This window comes from Phalacrocorax carbo, chromosome 5, assembly GCF_963921805.1.
Source record: "Phalacrocorax carbo chromosome 5, bPhaCar2.1, whole genome shotgun sequence".
NCBI lineage: Eukaryota > Metazoa > Chordata > Aves > Suliformes > Phalacrocoracidae > Phalacrocorax > Phalacrocorax carbo.
This window is the reverse complement of record NC_087517.1, coordinates 23910748-23926832: the sequence shown is the minus strand read 5'-3', so window position 1 is coordinate 23926832 and position 16085 is coordinate 23910748. Positions and strand designations below refer to the sequence as shown.

At 39.2% G+C, this 16085-nt stretch overlaps 1 protein-coding gene across 2 annotated transcripts; it reads right to left on the bottom strand.

Annotated features, from left to right (window-relative positions):
• Nucleotides 1-506: 506 nt before the first annotated feature.
• PDK1 (pyruvate dehydrogenase kinase 1) lies at nt 507-15443 on the bottom strand. 2 transcript variants are annotated; one of them, XM_064451614.1, is made up of 12 exons: nt 15312-15380; nt 13435-13490; nt 12049-12190; nt 10494-10565; nt 9696-9880; nt 9308-9397; nt 8942-9019; nt 6350-6426; nt 5548-5646; nt 4480-4590; nt 3206-3319; nt 507-3082 (listed from the first exon to the last, which is right to left on the bottom strand). In XM_064451614.1, exons 3-12 carry the CDS (start codon nt 12156-12158, stop codon nt 2942-2944), a joined length of 1077 nt encoding a protein of 358 aa, XP_064307684.1. In that variant the 5' UTR covers nt 12159-12190; nt 13435-13490; nt 15312-15380; the 3' UTR covers nt 507-2941. The 2 variants fall into 2 exon arrangements, with proteins under 2 accessions (XP_064307684.1, XP_064307683.1); XM_064451613.1 differs by lacking the exon at nt 13435-13490 and having other exon boundaries at nt 15312-15443.
• Nucleotides 15444-16085: the final 642 nt, after the last annotated feature.

Genomic DNA, 16085 nt, shown 5'->3' with positions numbered 1-16085 from the left:
ATTTACTTTGTTTCCAGTAGCTTTGAATTTGTACTCCAAACTTAGACCTTGAACCAGAGAGGAATGCTGCCCTACTGATAAAAGAGAAGGGAATAAGAAGTACGGAATGATCAGATGCTTAGGATCACACACGTAAAACCACCCTTTGATTAATTCAGTCAAGGAAGTTTATTTCTCAGTTAAGTGCTTTCATCTAGAACAGAGAATATTGACAGAACCAGGTATTAACTTTTTCCTTTAAGCCTACTGAACTGAATGTTGTACCCTGCGAAGGGCTTGTTTCTCAAGGAGACTAGTGGAAATAATAGTTTCAGAGGTTTGCTTGCATGCAGAGCTGTTGTAGTTAAACAGGGGCCATAGCAGGGATGATAAACTCACCTGGCACCTCAGTATAAGAACACTGATTATCATAGTCCACAGCATCTAACATCTGTCAGATGCTAAACGAGAAGGCTGGCTTCACAGAACTAGCTTTGTACCAAGCCACAAAAACACCCAACTGAAAGTTTAATTTTTAAAATAGTTTTAATGAATAAATGTAGTGATTCTTTAAAAAAAATTAAATTAACCCCAACCAAAGTTAATTTACAGTGCAAGACTGAGCTCATTTGCATACAAAACTATTAATCTCAGCATTTTGATAGCTGAGCTAGCTAGTATACTAATTTTTTACAGTGATTCAGTTCAACTTAACCAGTGTGCTAGCAATGACTTCACTACAGTAACGAAAATATTAAGCACTAAAATTATCTTCTGAACTTCTATTTAAATCAAAAGTAATCAAAGATCAAACTTGTAAGTAGCCTTAAACACTGTAAATCAAAATATTACTACATTTGTGTTTTCACCACAATCATTTGGGTGGCAGGTGAGGAGACAGACACAAATACCGTTACATGGTAAGTTGTTATAATGATCAGAATTCTATCAGTAGCTAGCTGAGAGCGTGAAAGATGCTTTATTTCAATAATGCTGTATGAAGTACTTCAACAGACTTCTAGAAAACACACTGTGTTAGCTTTTCTTAAGAAATATCTCTTGTTCTCAGACATTACTAAAATCAGTTCATTTAAAACTTAGCATCAAAGCTAGAATGTTCAGCTTCAGGGTTTTTTTTAAAATCCCTTGCTGTAACATTCAGCTTTAGTTTAGCAAAAGCAAGAGCTGCAAGCATTCCCTCTAACTTTTGTACAGGCCCCATTTCACAATATGTGGCATTTCTCACATGCATCCTCTTGCAGGGTTGAAGAGACCAGCTTTAGATTCTCCTCACTTGTAGCCATGCAGATTAAAAGATATGCCAGTTACCTCTGAACATCCTTGTAAAGATGAAAAATAGGAACCTCTCAAAGTGCCCACAAGCTTGAGTGACTGTACTGTTTTGGTGGCAACTAAACCAGAATAATCCTCCCTTAGAGTGCCAGTTGTCATCTGGCTCAGCTACAACCAGAACAGCATGACTTCGATTTCTAGCACACCAGCTATTCCCTTCACTTGTGGTATCTCACCTTCTGCTCTGTGCAGAGCTAGGGAACTAGAAACATTTAGGCTTATTCTTTCCGAGAGGGATTATGCATGTCTGCTGCAGAACAGAAATCACAGAATTACGCACAATGAAGTAACTGAGAAAATTATTAGTTCTCAGTGTCTAACTGCGTTGCTCCTAAAGCATTCAGGAATGACAGGGATCGAGGTGCAATATAGATGTGTATGATTTCAACAAAGCTGGCACAGTAGGCATTAAAAGAAGTTGAATCTTTTATTAAAAGAAGGACTTTGTACCTGAAATGTAGTACTCATCCCCCTCTCTGTCTTCCCCAATATGTTTTGAAAGTTTGCCTTTGACTGATAAACATATTCTGCTTACCTTATGTTATAGTGTGACTTCCAGTTACTACATAAACAAGGCCAGAAGCACATCACAAATGCAAAGGTATTTTAAAAAATGGTTAATTCCATTTTTTCTTAAATATTCCTGAGAAGGTAGTTTCTGTTGTCAAAGTAATAGAGATTCCCTATTAAGGGCAAATTTTAAAAATCTGTTCATTAAAATAGTTTCCATCTACATTACTGTCACCTTACATAACAGCGTCTGAGATCTTACTGGGGCTAGAACACCAACACTGCATTTTCATCTTACCTACAGAAATATAAGTAAATGCAAGACAGCATATCTTTACTGTACACAAGCCAACACTATTTGCTAATTCACAATATCGTGGCAAGATACATTTTTCACATGTATTAAATAGTCACATTACAACCAAAGAAATATGACTGGTACCACATACCTGAGAGACATTATACCAGTGGTAGCAGCCAGAACTGATTTTTTTTTTTTTTTTAATCCCTACAGACCTAAGTGTGATTTCTACAGCTGCAAAAAAACCTTGGTGTAGGCAACATATCTAACTTTGCAAAATTAGGCTTCAGCATGCTTAAGATAGAAGAATAGAAAGTGCCATACAGGTGCAGAGGTATAGCAATGAGCTCCTCATATTTCAGACATGAGGTTTTTAATTAATCTGTAATATTGTAAAATGGAAAAATTAGCTTTTTCAATAGTTCTTTTAAAACAATTTTGTAATTATATGTATTAATACATTTCTCACCAGATGTGATATAGATTGCATTGGTCTCTATAAAACCTGAAATTACTGCTCCCTTGACTTACCTACTGAAAGTAGTCAAATAGAAAATGGAACAAATTAAGTGTGACCTTCTCACTTAAAATTTGAAGTATGTACAGGTTTGGGGGTTTTCTTGTTTGGTTCTGGGTTTTGATTTTTACTTCCAGAAAAAAGTAATTACATTAAACCACTGTTATGCCACTTAAAACTACTTTCACATATCAAATGTGGCTCAGCATCTTGGTGTAAATCGGGTCTTTTAAATTCCCTTTGCAGACATACCTACTTCTTATGAACTGTTGAGGAAAAACCTATATACTGCGAAAAGTGGTCATGTCCTTTGGCTCACTGCTTGGCACGCACCAGTCATCTGCTTCGTGGTTTCCTTTATAATGTTTCCAGGCTGCTTTGTTATATACAGGGAGTCTTTCAATTGATTCTGTTGATAAGGCCTGTAAGTACAGAAGACTGTAGCTGACAATTCTTTTTAATCAAAGTTATAGTAACAGAACAAAGAGTTCCATCAGCAGTTAGAATTGCTGATAAATTTTAAATGGTGAAGTGTTACATCATACCTTTATGTAAATAACTGCATCTGTACCATAACCTTCTAAGGAATATAGTTTCAGGTCTCCTTGGAAGTACTGTGCATACAGACGTGATATGGGTAAGCCATAACCAAATCCAGCCTGATCCAAGAGAAAAAGTGTATTTTCATTAATTGCATCAATCAGTGGTGTTTTCTGTTTTAACTTAATAGGTAAATAGACAAACTACACGTGATCGTTGACAGTAAGAAGAGTTCAAATGTTAACTATTATACCCCCAGAACTATTATACACCCCAGAAAGGGAAGAATGCATGGATGATTGATTGTGATTATGAGAAAACAGTTTTACTCCTTGGTCAGACAGGGCTGCTAGATAACACATCTTGTATTGTTAGCTTTTTCAAGAAGAGATGACATCACTAGAGAAAACTTTATTGAGTCTGTCTTATTCCTTATGGAACTGCTAATCTTAAGAACAGTGAGTACTTAAGTCAGATAAGTTTCATTATCAGTATATATAAAAAGGTCCATGAAACAATGTCTGAGTTTGCAGCTTATACGAAAATTCTGTCAAGCCCTGTCTGCAGTAGTAGGACACAGCTCTGAAGTATAAAGTGTATTTCTTTTTTCTATTAAATTTTAGAGGTAACCGCTCAATGAACATACACAGCACTTCGCTGGAAAGATTTAGTGTTTAATGGGTTGCATAGTCATCTAGATGCAGAACACTCTATACATTTAAAAAACACATTTGGGATGATGCAGTGTGAGAGAATAAATTCAGGAAAGCTGTCCAGAGCTGCTTAATGAGAGCTAAGGCTTTATTCCTTGTGCCTATATTAAGTTCACATGAGTCCAAAGTAGATTCTTCATATGCCCTGTCACATCCATGTACCTTCATCCTTCCTGGGGGGGTGGTACAACTATGAAATGAAACTATGGTACAACAATGAAACTATGGACTTGATCCAAAATTATTGCTGCAATAATTTTTCTTTTCATTCAGCAGCCACAAGAACTCATAGTCCTCACTGCAGTACATGGAGCACAGCTAAGTGTTCTGCTTGAGGTAGCTGATCTTCATATTTGGTAGAGAAAAACAGAGTCTTGAACAAGTTTAAATAACTTCTAGTATTTTAGGATTTTACACAATTTTCCAGTTATTTTCAGAAAATATTTTCATTAAGCTATAACATTAAAATGGTGATAGTAATTTTATGTATAAAATCAGTACTTCCTAGCTTTTTCTAAATGGTGACAAACATATCCCAGATGACAAGGTATAAAAGATTTGCATACCAAAGGTGTAGCTCGTGACGTCTCAACACGTGGACGTGGTGCTGTTGAATACATGTAGTTGAATAGTCTGTCAATTTTCCTCATAGGAACACCTCCACCACGATCACTCATCTGGAACAAGAAGGAACATGTAGCATTATGTTGCTGAATACATTTTTTAAAAAAAAAAAAAAAAAAGACAGCTTCTCCCAAACAATGATCCAGAGAAAGTTCAGATAAAACATAATATAAAGTTGTCCCTATTAGATTATGGGTTTTCTTAAATTCTCATCTCTCAGCTACAACAATGACTAGAAACAGGTGAATCCTTCCCTTTCATCCCTTACCCAAACAATTTAAAATACTACCATAAGAAGCATTCATAATCTCTTGGAAGCAAGAAATTTCTTAAATTGTGTATGGCTTTTATCTTGTTTATAAATCAGTTTTATCTGAAGTCAGTATCTATACCTTTTAGCAAATGCTGGCCTCTGTGTATTTTTATCTTTATGCCTCAGGAGTACTGCTAGTTAAATATAATGTATTAAAATCTGTTCCTGAAGAAGTAAGTGAGAAGAGTTGGTTTACTATGGTTTAATTAGACATAGGAAAAAGCCAGTGCTTGCAGCTGGTCTTTGATATCCAGCATGAATGTTACAGAGGAAAATAAGTTGTTGCTCTGCAAACTGTACTTCAGGGAGGTTTGATTTGCATGGAATATACAATGTTTATTTCCTTTTTTTCAGTTGTTTCACACCTATAAAGCTCTCTCATTGTCACATAAAAAATGTCGATACTACGATTGTATAAAGATGCTATTCCATTTTTAGTCATGGTTCTTTATAAGCTAGGCAAGACACGAGCATGAGAAAAGCACAGAATTCTATTGCAGAGCCTTCAGTGTGACTTTGCAACCTCTTCATTAATTTCCTACTGATGCAGTATGTGAACTTGCATAATGGTCTTCTTACTGCCGCATCACATACAATCTATTGTTGGAACCAGATCACCAGCTGAAGTAGTACACTGCCTATGACGGGGGAAGAAACTAATCAAAATAACCTTCAAAATAATCAAAAAAGTAGGTACCTTCACAGTTAAATCCTCATTTCCCAGTGTGACGTGTACATGAATTGGAGGATAAATGCATCGATCAGCATTATGTTCCATGGTGGCTCTCATTGCATTCTGCAATTTGCAAGTAAAACTTAAATCCTGTTCTTACCACTTTGTATATTATCTTAAAACATCAATTTAGGAAAGTTATTTTTATCACATATTTCAGAACGAGGACAAGTGTATATGGTTTTAGGATAGGGTTTTTAAAAAATATTCCTGGTTTATTCAGTATCAGTATTTAAACAGTTTAAATATTTGAAGTACGTGTATTCTAATAATTTTTTAGAACAAACATCTAAGTATTTTAATGTACAATTTTATTTGTAGAATTCTTTATAATGCATAGTACATGCAATATGATACAAAGATCAAGAGAAGTCTAGGATTGAACTGTTAGAGGAAAGCTCTAGAGGTCCTGTTACACACTATACCAGATTTGAAGAAGTCCCAAAAATTGTATACCTTATTCTCACTTAAAACATATAAGAGACATTAATAAATTAAGATTTTTTTGACAAAGCTGTCTACTCAGAAGGTGTCAGATGTATTCAGTGGCTAGGCAAAGGAGATACATTTTCCAAAGCTGTTCATTTTCTGCACGGTTACTGTTTGTTTAAATAGTACAATTTAGGTATCTTCCTGCGGTCAAATAGTGAGAGGTTTGCACTTGCAAAAACACACTGCTCTCTAGAATTGTATTCATTTGACTTTTTGAACCAATCTAACTGAGAAAAGAGGTATAAAAGAATTGTGTAATGGTAAGTGCACAGACCTTGAAAAGTTCGAAAACCATGTGATAGAGATGTGATGGGACATACACCACTTGCATGGGCTGTCCTGGCGATTTAGCTGGAGAAAAGAGAATCAAAATAATGAAATAGCAAACTAGGTACCTTTTATTCATTCCCACAATAATCCAAAACATATATTTGTATTGTTGAGAGAATTTACAAGGAAGGAAAATTTGACCAGAAATCTTGAAAAGTTGTATGTTAATCAAAAGTCATACTGAAGATTTTCAAATGTGCTTGCTGCTTTAGACATTAATCTTAAAACCCACTGTGGCATCACTGATTAGGGCTTATAATAGTTGCTTTCTAATACCTATGAGGAGGTTATCATGAAGACAGTCAGGCTCTTTGGGTGACAGGAGAACATGAAACAGTGAGTGTAAGGTGAAATAACAGCAGTTCAGACTGGCTATCAAGAAACACTTTTTCACCATGACAGTTAAGCACCGAAACAGGTTGCCAAGAGTTGTCATCTTGGAGGATTTTAAGACCAAACTGGATAAAGCCCTGAGCAACCTGGTCTGACCTCGTAGCTGTCCCTGCTTTGAGCAAGAGGTCAGGCTAGAAACCTCTTGAGGTCCCTCCCAGTCTGAATTATGATCACAGAATCACAGGTTGGAAGGGACCTCAGGGATCATCTAGTCCAACCTTTCTGGGAAGAGCACAGTCTAAACAAGATGGCCCAGCACCCTGTCCAGATGACTCTTGAAGGTGTCCAATGTGGCCGAGTCAACCACGTCCCTGGGGAAATTATTCTAATGGTTGACTGTCCTCAGTGTGAAAAATTTCCCTCTGGTGTCCAATCAGAATCTCCCCAAGAGCAACTTGTGTCCCTTCCCCCTTGTCCTCTCCATGTGACTCCGCGTAAAAAGGGTGTCTCCATCTTCTTTGCAGCTGCCCCTTAAGTACTGGTACATGGTGATGAGATTCCCGCTAAGCTTCCTTTTCTCAAGGCTGAACAAACCCAGCTCTCCCAGCCTATCCTCATATGGCAGGCTTCCCAGTCCTTTGATCATCTTGGTGGCCCTTCTCTGGACCCCTTCCAGCCTGTCCACATCTTTTTTGTATAGCAGGGACCAGAACCTTTAATGCACCAAATAGTAACTACAGCACATCCTATTCTTGGCTTCATTTAGAAATCAGCTGATTTCTAACAAGAAACCTCAACAAAAATTATGTAGACTATTCTGTCTATAAAACTGGTATGGTTTTCAAACTTTTTAAAATAATAAATTCTAGAAAATGTATCATGGAAACACATCCATTGTACCAAAAATTAAGGAAAGGTTGCTCAGGAAATTCTGCTGGCTCTTAAGATTCTTTCAGTTCAACAAAGTCTCACCAGCCTGTGTTAGTGACCAGTGCTTTATGAATGTTAGTGTTGAAGACTAGCAATGTCAAAAGATCTAGAACAAATTGGGTAACCAGCAAAAATAAAAGGTGGGTGGGAAAAGTACATGTTGAAATATGTGAGGTTTCTCAAGTTAACTGCTTCCCCTCCATGCCTCCACTCCCAGATCCCATGCCTAAGGTTTAAATAATGGTTCTGCTCTCAGCTGTGGGCAAGGAATGTGCATTTGGCCTGGATCAGGTTTGACTTACCTTCACAATTCACTGAGCAACAGGTCACTCCTTTTATAAAAACTGAACTATTTGTTCTGGCTTTTGGAGCACATAGACCATTAAATGACCCCTCTGTACGCAGAATTAGCTAGCATGACTGACAGTTTCCTACAAATGCTTTTAGTATCACGCTCCAAAGATGGACAGAAGTAAACCCTTTAACCTAGATACAGAACGACAGGTTTTGTACAGTAGGAAGAAAGGTTCTGGACTGGACAGTCAAGGCCACACTTTCTTTGCCTTTTGCTTCATAAGCCAAGTTACTGTGGTTGCACATTGGCTTCTGCAATTACTTGTAAAGGTAATTTTGATTGCTTGTTTTTATAGGTCTGTCCAAACGTGGCATTTAGTATCTTGAAAAGTACTCTAGTGTCAGAAAGGCTCTTCAGCATTCAGCAGGACTATGAGGACAATAGCTGATCTCTGAGTTCAGAGCAACACAGTTATAAACTGTTTTTTCAAGTCACAGCCAATGGGTTCAATAATTTTTACCACAAATTGAGTATACTATATCTAATTACAACCACGAGAACATGACAGCTGAATAAACAAGGGAAATTAGAATAGAATATTTGGTATAAACCTGAAAAGTGTCACAAGACATGCAGAGAGGGTGAGATGCAATAGACAGTGTAGGGTAAAGACATACCAGAAACCTTAGGGAGGGAAGGAGGCTGCTAAAATCTGTTATATCAACAGCTGCAGTGTCAAAAACTTTCCTACTGATTTCAGTTTTCTAAATAAAGGGAGGATTAGGGAAAGTCTTCTGCCAGATTTAAAAAAAAAAAACAAAAACAAAAAAAACCCAAACACCAAACCCAAACTATTTATGACAGTAGATATAGAGAACACATTAACTGTATGAAAAGTAGGAGAACATTTCACCACCAGCTGCTTTAGAAGAATCCATCACTACATTCAAGAGAGTGCCTTGTCCCCTATTTACTTACCATTCAACTCTTCCAGGATGAGCTCTGGAGAGCTCATGTAATATAAATCACAAAGGCTCTTGGCACTTTCATAGCCATCTATAATAAAAACACATAAAGTTACATTTCCCCCTCCACTTTTTTCTCCTTTACAGTTTGCCAAAATGAAAAACAAAAATTGGAAACACTGTGCACTGTCAGGGAGATTTTGTATTTGCTCCCAAAAATTTGGTTTATAAGGAAAAGACACAAAACTGTATTACACTTTAAATAAAACTCCAGGTAGGAAAGAACAAAACAGTATATGAATATCAAGACGTGTATTGGCTCTCAGTAGAGATATTCATGTAAGTTTTCAGGATTCTTGTTCTTATCTGCTGAATTTACCTCTAATAACTTCAACAACATTGCAGCTAGGATCAATGCTTCCAATGTGTTTTGGATGAGCTGGATTAATTTTCCCACCAAACAGTAAAGCTGCCAAAAAAGAAAACATTATTTAATGCCCAATATAATTTTATAATTTTAGTTTGTGCCTTCAGTTTTACTAAACAGAAATTTCTAGGCAATCAATAATTCCAATTTTCACCATACTTTTAAAGCCTACTATTAATAAATATTTTAAGAACTGTATTAAGAATGAGTTTGTAAATAGCAAGGCAAATAGTGTACTCCTAGGAAGCATTTAAGTACATATTAAGCCCTTAAAAACAAACAGAAAAGATACTGACATAATACAGGTGTCATTTCCCCTCCTTTCAACAATGGCACTTACAGTGTTGATTAAGGAGCATTCTAATTGAAATGCGACTCATGTAGAAACGGTCTAAAAAATACTGCACATTCTGTGAGGTCACTGGATCAATGCCAAAGCTTTCCTTGTATTCTGTTACTCCTTGAGCCATCGTAGGAATTACATCATTGTGTCGATTCCGGATTTTTATCACAGTATCTGTAAAACTAAAATGAGTAAGTTGTTAGTATTTCACTTTCAAGTGAATTTAATACTCTGGCAAACAGTACCTGCCTACAAAAATGAAGACCCTTACATACAGAAAAGTGACAGATCTGCCTACGACAGTAAAGACAGGTCAGCCTTTACTGTCTGTAAAGTCACATATTTCAAGTGACTAGCATTGAAACGATCAGTAATCAACCATTATTGATTATTTATAAAATTAATATTTATGATCTTGATTACTGCCAAGAAAAAAGAAAACTCTGCTGACCATTTTCATGCAAATCATCCCATACCTGCCAAATGGCAGTTATGGTCTCCCAATGATGACCAAACCTACTCTACAGGTGAAAAGTTCCATGTATCAGTTTGAACATTACACATAAGGAATGGGTAAACATTTGGGCAAGCTTAATGTATTCATAGCTTCTTCAGTGTAACAAAAAAAGCCCTGACCAGAGTGATATGGCGTAAAAGTGGGACAGGGGGTGACGTTACCGCAGTCCTTACGTAAAGCTCATAGATAGCTGAAATTTCTCTTAAGTTATCATTTTCTTGCCAGTCCTTCTACATAACATTAACATAATAATAACATAAGCGACAGCAAATCCTTACCTATGAATAGCCCCTGAATCTTCTGAGCTTTTGTCCTTAAAGTCAAGGATCTCCTGAAGACTTTGGACATACCTTTAAGTGAAAGAAACACGAAAAAGACCAATTCTAATATGCCTCCCCAGAGCCCTTTGGTTAGCAATTTATGGTCTTCTAAGGTTGCTTGTTTCCAAATCATTATATTTGATATATCCCATTGACCTATCCCCTGTGCATTTTGTTAGATCCTTTTGAATCTATTCATGATGTTTTCTTTCAAAATTTCCAGAGCAATGAATTCCACAATTTAATTAGAATGCATGAAAGATCTTCCTTGTGTTTTAAACCCAGTAGGTGATCGCTTATTTGCAGCCCCAGCAAGTTCCTGCTATTAGAAAATCTTCCCAGCTTGTTCATGATTTAAGTATTTCTGCCATCTCTTTCCTTAGATGTGTATTTTCCAAACTGAAGAATTATATTTGGTTTCTCCTCACGTAGAAATTGTTCCAATCCTCTGACTATCCCTCTTGGTCTTTTCTGTTCAGGATGGAGCAACTAAAATGCATGCAATTCAGAGGAATAATGGGCTAACACAGTGGTACAATTATATTCCTCCCCATTTGTTACTTAGTTCCTAACACTATTTGACTTCTTGCCCATCAACTGACATATTCAGAAAAATATCCCCAGTAGCATCAAAATTTCTTTTTCCATTGTAAGCAAGCAAGAATACAGGGGAGGAGGTTCCTTTCTGTGCTCTACCTTGCATTTATCCAAGGGGAATTCATTTCCCATTTGATCAATGTCATTTAGTATCATGAGAATTTAAGCATTCTTGTTTCATTAAAAGCCTTCATCTTCATTGATAGCTCTTTTTATATTCAGTATTCTAATCAATCCTGCTTACTCATTGGCAGATCTTCTGTTCTCTTAACCTTAAAGCCTTTCCAGATAGCCATGTGCATTTAGCAGTTGCCAAGCAATGTCTTTGCTTTCATCTTACAAAAGTTTATGCTTATGTGTAATTTCCTTACTTGAAAGCAAATTTTACTTTCCAAAATATGTCTTTTTTATTTTAATAGCCTCATATTCTTTCTGTTGTTTTACATATTTTGGCTTTGGGACCTACCCATTGCTTGCTTTTTGTATTTTCTACACCTTACTCTCAATCTGCAAGAACCTGTCTTTTAAATAGTTTCTACTATCTTTTACAAGCATTTTGTGCATTAGCCTGCTTCTGTTGATTTCTTCAGCTAACTTCTTCATTTGAGGTAAGTCCCCTGTTAAACACTGTTTTGGTGGATTTTTGTTTTTACTGAATTCTCATGCATGATGATCTGCAATACTTAGTGATTTTTAATTCCCTTGTGGGTTCTCTAATTGCTCCTAAAGGTTTTTTTCCAAGTCTGTAAATTTTAGTTTCTGATTTATGTCACACTGGGATATTTACTCAGGCAAAATAATGGATGTTCATGTAACAAGCACATGGAATGTTCCTTCTGTAGAAGAGAATTAGTTCCTCCAACTGGTGCATATGCAGAAGGTCACCCTTAAAGGTATGAAATGATGCTGTTCTTACCAGCTCTGCACCAGCTGAACTGAAGGTGTTCTTAGGAGGTTGTCTGGAAGCAGGCTTATTTCCTTCATTATGTTTGCCAATCTCACAGGCAATTCTTGTCGCAGAAACATAAATGAAGTCTTTTCACAAGCATTTTCAGATCCTGAGATCAAAATAAATATATGACAACATCAGAATAAAGTCAGTACTTATGGTAGAGAACTACACAAACTCTTACTTTCTTGCGTAAGAGGTTTGTGGTTTTAAAGTTGACTCCGCCTGTCTGGTAAGCCAATGTTTCTTTCATGGCAGCAGCCCATTTATATTTCAAAATGTAAACTCACACTGAAACCTACCAGCCCTGTTGCAGTAAGGACAATCTTCAGTATATAAAGAGTAACTAGTGCAATAGTTGCAGAACCATACTATTCAACTTCAAATACCGTATCTATCCATGTAAATTGTTCATTTTATCTGTGGCAAACATTGACTGTAACTAGCACTGATCAAACAGTATGTCATTCTGAGCATGTCAGAGAAACAAATGAAACCAGCACAGGAAACTATTTATGGGAAAGGTGCTTGAGGAAGTATCGTGGTCCCATAAACCCTGCTTGATCACTGATCTTCCTAAATTACCGTAACTCATATTGGAACACTTTCAGAAAATAAATTCTGTAATATTTATCTCATTTTTCAGCTAGATCTGTTGTAGTTTAAATTCACTGTCTTTCAGGAACAGAAGACAGATTAAGTCACATGAATACTGAGAGAGAAATTAAGGTAGGACAGCTACTGTGCTTAGGCATTTTAAATTTTTTACATTTTTTAAAATCTAGAAGCTAAATTACTGTACCTGTTGATAACTGACCTGTCCTTTTATAAGGGTAGGTGTCATCTTTGTGGGTGACAATTAAACGTCATTAAGATCAAGATCTAAATTTACTCCCACAGTGCTTGTTTTACTAGACAAGACAGGAGGGTGCAGAGCTGGGAAGAGGCTAAGAAATGCTGTACTTTATTCTCAGCCAGACTTCTTTCTAGACTTCAAAAGCATCATGTAAACAGCATCTGAACTTACTAACCTGTTCATCTGCTGCAGTGAAGTACATACCTCAGGCTTGGCCTTTCACAACAGGTAACTCCTAAAAATTAACTCTGGCGTTTCTGCTCAGTTCACTCCTTCCAATTGGCAAGGGGGAGTTGGGGAAGAAGATTAAAGGAAGGGACATGGAAAAAGAGGAAACTGGGAGTGTCTTAAACAGGAAAAATCTTCACCAAATTGAAATGGAGTAGTTTAATGCATCCAGACTCAGATACATCATAAACTACACTGATGAAAGAATGTCAGTTAATTTAATAAAAGAGTAAGTAGCTTACAAGAAATTCCTCCCCAGCGACACTTACCAGCGTTACGTGTTGTCTACATATGACCTCTGCCCAGAAACCTTTCATTCTTCTCCCTAGTCAGATGGCATTTCAGGCATGACTGTTACTGGCCTTTCCCTTTTCTCAGGTAAAATTCCATGAACAAGCCAGATTTAAGGTATTAGATTGTAAAGATAATCTTCAAATGGCTCATATACTCAGCAAATGACATTCCACAAATTAGTTTTGTATCCGGAGGATATCTCTTCGCAATCTTGGGTCAAATATGGAAGACAGCTTAGGGTAAGCAAGACTTCAGTAAATGGGCAAATGACTTTGTCTCCCTGTGCAGCTATGGTCTGTCTGGGCAAAGAATGGGTAAGACTCCTACAGAAAATACTGTGTGCTTATAACCCAAGATATGACTGATGTATACGATCCAGATCTAAATTTGCTTATGGAATATTTCATTTGCTAGATCGAAATCTGCAGGAACTAGCAGGTTTTGGGTTTTTTTTAAGTTAGCATTACCAGGTTTTAATATTTACTCTTTGACTGCTCTCACTCTAGTGAAAGGAGCCAAAAAAATACCCAGTAAAAACACCATCAGATAATAATGGCTACAGAATGTCTTACAAACAAGTAACGTCTCAGTGTTGCACTCTATTTTTGCCTTTGTTATTAGTTTTTACTATCTGTTATTAACTCCTTAAGCAAAAGAGAGGGGGAAAAAAAGTTTTCAAGATTATCTTTACCTTACATTCAGGTACTAACAGCAAAAAACGTAGCATAACTTCTGACATGTGGAAATACCATGCCTTAAAAATAAACACCGATTTTAAGATAAGCATTATTTTATCAGTATTTTAGTAGTAAAATAATACAGGTCAAAACAAACCCTTAATTGCAAGATTCTTTGCTTAAAAGTATGGTAGCAACAGAACAGAGTGGATAGGTAAGAGAAACTTTGTAAGTCTTCCTACTTATACAAAGCCTGGGGTTCTAGAATTAGTTCTCAGTTATATTTTACTTACAAAAATGTAAAAAGCAATACAACTATTAACTAGTCAAATGTTTATATACTGCATTTATATAAACATTTGTGCACATGAGAGTGCCTTGGGTACAGAACGTATTACAGTCTGGCTCCATCCCTGGGCTTTGAAAAGGTTTCTCAGTGTGACTTACAAGACCTTTCTCTGTGTAGTCTTAACTTCGAAGAACAAAACAATTCCTGTGATCCCTTTTGTTTCCAAGCAGTCAAACCTGTGAGCGAGTGGTTTCAGTATGAGATGGAGTATCCTGTTACTAATTTACTTATTTTCAGGGCTAGATTCCCAGTCCTCCAGGATGATGCCTGGTGTTTGCGTCCTGCTCCTCTCACACATCTTCCAAAACAGCAGCATTTGGGCGAGGGGTTTTTGTAGGGCAGAGACATGTGACCGAGAAGTGATGGTTGTTTCAGCTCCTCGGCGCCAGCTGAGGTTAAACGTTTCTTGTGTTTGGTGTACCTTAAAAGGTTGCATGCTGCTAGCTCGGAAAAGGCTAAACAAACCTCCCCCTTCTGAGTCACTGCTCTAACAGTACCAATTTTGATAACTGTCCCGACCCTCTCCCCAACGCTACAGGTTCTGCAGAAAAACAAACAAACTACTTTCGTGATGCCAAAAACTGGAGCTTTCAGCTGAATTTCAACCTTGCCACAGTTCCAATCTCCGAGGAAGGAGCCAACTGGGCTCCCTTCTCCCGGAAGGAAGGAAGCAGAGCCTTTTTCTGCCAGAAAGGACAGCATTGAGAAGCGATAACCAACACGGGGGAACGCGGCAGCACCGACCGGCGGGGGAGGGGAGGTCGTGGCCGCGCCGGAGCCGCCCCACTCCTCACAGGTACCCGCGGGCGGAGCGGCGGGGACTCACCGAAGTCCAGGAACTGCTTCATGGAGAGCGGCGAGGGGGAGAAGCGCGAGTAGAAGTCCACCTGCTGCGGGATGCTGCCCGGCGAGGCGCCGCGCAGCAGGGCGCGCAGCAGCCTCATGGCGCGGCTCTCGTCCCCCCTCAGCCCGGCCCAGCCGCCATTTCCCGCCACGCCAGCTCCCCCGGCCGCTGCTGAGGCCGCGGCCTCCTCCGCCGCTCGGCTGGGAGGAGGTGGTGCCCGAAGGGGTGGATGTCTCCTCCCGGCCCGGCCCCACGCAGCGGCGGCGGGGCGGAGGAGAGGGCGGCTCCGAGGGATCGGGGAGGGGGGCGCCCGGAGCCGCCCGGCCCCCGTGGGCAGGGTGGCAGCCCCCGAGGGGGCCGCCCCGCTGCCCCCGTGCAGCCGCCGGGAGAGGACGGCGCTCGCTTCCCGGAGGAGCCCAGCCTCGGGCAGGTACGGTGGCGTTATGGGGGCGGGCGCCCTTCCCGGCGAAGAGCTGCGAGGCGCTCACCCGCCCCCCGGGGAGCGAAGCCGTGAGGGGAGCGGGGGCCTCGGCCCCTCGGCGGTGGGGTGGTGGGTGCGAGGGGGTGCCCACGCACCAGTGGCGGCACTGCCGTGGGAGGGCCATCCGAGGGGCTGGCCCGCTCGGTAAACAGCGGAGGGAGGGATGGAGGGAGGGCGGCGCCGTGCTGCCGCCTGCCCGGGCCCGGAGGCGGCGGGGACTCAGCGCCCGGCCGGGCGGTCACCCGCGGGGCTGAAGCGGGGGTCAGCAGAAACCT

Bases quoted from the DNA above. Each gene is read 5' to 3' on its own strand.
- PDK1 (XM_064451613.1), bottom strand. From the start codon at position 15,429: ATGAGGCTGCTGCGCGCCCTGCTGCGCGGCGCCTCGCCGGGCAGCATC. The intron at 9,398-9,695 runs GTAAGTGCCATT...CTTTTTTGGCAG, and splicing joins AATGCTCCTTAATCAACACT to CTTTACTGTTTGGTGGGAAA. The intron at 5,647-6,349 runs GTCTGTGCACTT...TGCAAATTGCAG, and splicing joins TGGTTTTCGAACTTTTCAAG to AATGCAATGAGAGCCACCAT.